The sequence below is a fragment of the Macrobrachium rosenbergii genome, chromosome 21 (genome assembly GCF_040412425.1).
Source record: "Macrobrachium rosenbergii isolate ZJJX-2024 chromosome 21, ASM4041242v1, whole genome shotgun sequence".
Taxonomy (NCBI): domain Eukaryota; kingdom Metazoa; phylum Arthropoda; class Malacostraca; order Decapoda; family Palaemonidae; genus Macrobrachium; species Macrobrachium rosenbergii.
The window spans coordinates 34,392,011-34,394,272 of NC_089761.1; the positions used below are offsets into that span (position 1 = coordinate 34,392,011).

General features: G+C 40.6%; 1 protein-coding gene across 5 annotated transcripts in view; it reads right to left on the reverse strand.

Annotated features, from left to right (window-relative positions):
• Window positions 1-559: 559 nt before the first annotated feature.
• LOC136849906 (sialin-like) overlaps window positions 560-2,262 on the reverse strand; it is a 69,949-nt gene continuing 68,246 nt past the window's right edge. For all 5 annotated transcript variants that reach the window (XM_067123421.1, XM_067123422.1, XM_067123420.1 and 2 more), the window contains one exon: window positions 560-2,262. This exon is cut by the window's right edge and continues 8 nt beyond it. In XM_067123421.1, coding sequence (XP_066979522.1) covers window positions 2,109-2,262 — 154 coding nt within the window. In that variant the 3' untranslated portion in view covers window positions 560-2,108.

Below are 2,262 nucleotides of genomic sequence, written 5' to 3' on the forward strand. Positions count from 1 at the left end.
ATTAGGACAATTTCTTTTAGAACAGGAAAAGACATTCGAACACATTTGAACGAAACCTGTACAACGATAGAATTGGGAGAGACAGAGAAGTTTCACAGAGGCCATCAGCCCTTCAACAGAGAGAAAGAGCAAAAGAGAGAGAAGAGTAACATAAGACTTTGACTGGAAAGTCTTGATTGATGGCTGCACTCAAGAGAGACTTCTGGGAAATCAGTCTCGCGACTAGAAAATCTGCTGACTGGACAGATTGCGACTGGACCGCTTATCCTTTCTCGCAAGTCAGTCTCTGATGTATGCTGATGGCTTCCGTCACTTCAACAAAGGACATAACAATTCGTCTAAGGATCCCTCAAAAGTGGCCGACAGTATATTGTTAAAAAAGCTCTAAAATATAAACATCACAAAAATATTTCCTATTTTTTCTCGTATAAATATCAGCAGAATAATATTATTCTTTTTGACTCTAAAGTCATTACTCTGTTTTTTCTTCCGTTTCTAAGTGATGGTCTCGTTTGGAAATGAATCTTTAAAAAAATAATAAAAAAATAGAAAATACAGGCGACGCCAGAGAACTTGCCACCTAAAAAGCTCCCTGTTTATAGAAAACGTTGTTTGGGTGTCACGCAAGCGTCCGTTTTCTGACAATTTTCAAGCCCTATAGTACCACATGTTGAACCCAGTAGCTAATATTTTCTACACTGAAGCAAAACTAAGGTGTTACACATGAATAAACATGTGTGACCTCAATTTTTCCACCATTATGACACCCTCCGCCCAGAGTTTGGTGTCAGGAAGCTGAATGAAGCCAGAAAGCGTGCTCGCGTGACACCCGCTCCGGGGCACGGTTTGGAGGGTAACGGAGATCCACACTCATTTCTCATAACAAAATAATTTTCCTCATTATGCATGATTTCAAAAAATAAAGGCTTTACGATTCAGTACACAATACAGGATTTTCCGTTATCACAGAGAATAATGTGAAAATGATTGTTACACCGAATGTCCCTGACCGGTTTGGCGTTCCTGCGGCCTCTGGGCAGCATCGCTTGACCAAGGTCTACAGAACACTCTCTAGACCTTGCGCTTGACAACATTTTCCGGCATACTCTTTCGTCTTACCAGCAGACTTTGCACCATGTACTCAGTATTTGTGGCAAAACTGAAGACATGACTTCAAGTTTTGCACCAGTAAAGAAGAGAGTGGTTTCATGGCACTCAGTCTAAGATAAGATGCTAAAGTTACCAGAGGCCGCTAACGGCATAGCAATTGGAGAACGCTCATGGGGAAATAAAATGTGCATCTGCACTATGACGCAAGCACTGTGGCCCTAATCTGAATTAAATATATAATTGAATTTGCATCTAATCTCTGACACGTGGTAACTACAACAACAACAACAAAATCATTTTATAAATAGCGACCTATTTAACATTAAATATGATTGATTACAATTTGTTTGTATGAATAAAGATTTGAAAAGTCTAAAAACTGCTCCATGTGATTAGTCTAACCAGATTGCAGTTAGTGAGAAAACTGCGCTTAACCGATTCTAGAACGATTAGTGTTAAAATTAGCTAACCTTACATTATGAAGGCAATCTTGACCCTAGCTGACATGAGCAATGCTCTTGAACTGAAAGATGTGACATAAGGCTCTAAAGATCTGATACAGGACAGTGGGAGCTATTCCAAGACTTGAGTCAAATGAATGAACGGTTCTGAACAGTCTGGAAAAAATTTGATTCGGATTTTTTTTTTTTTGTCATTGTAAATGAGGAATTGAACCTTCCTGAGTTGGTGTTATCAGTCCTATGTATTGCTATGACAGTGGCAAAGACAATGGAGGGTACATCTATGTGGTGCCTGGCTCAGCCACAGGGTCAGAGAATGTGTCAATTTTTGGTACCCTAATTTGCTGCACACTCCTCGGGTAGATACCCTCTAGTGCTAGAGAATATTTATCGAAATAACTCCATATGCTGAAGTAAAACTGTCAGATTCAAGTTTCTTGAAGCCCTCAGCAAGGTAACAGGACCACTGTGTGTTCCAGGTTCTTTGAAAGTTGGTGAACTGGCGAGTCCAGGGATCTTGAGACTGGGATGGCTTGTTTATAATCCTTCGTTCAGTCTCTGCTCTTCGGGATCTGCTTTCCGCTGTGGTTTGGCCCACGGCTGCTCTTCGCCAGAACCAAAGATGCAGAAGAAAATAGCTTCCAGGCCAAATATACCAAGAGTTATGAAAAAGATGGTACGCCAGGCCTCT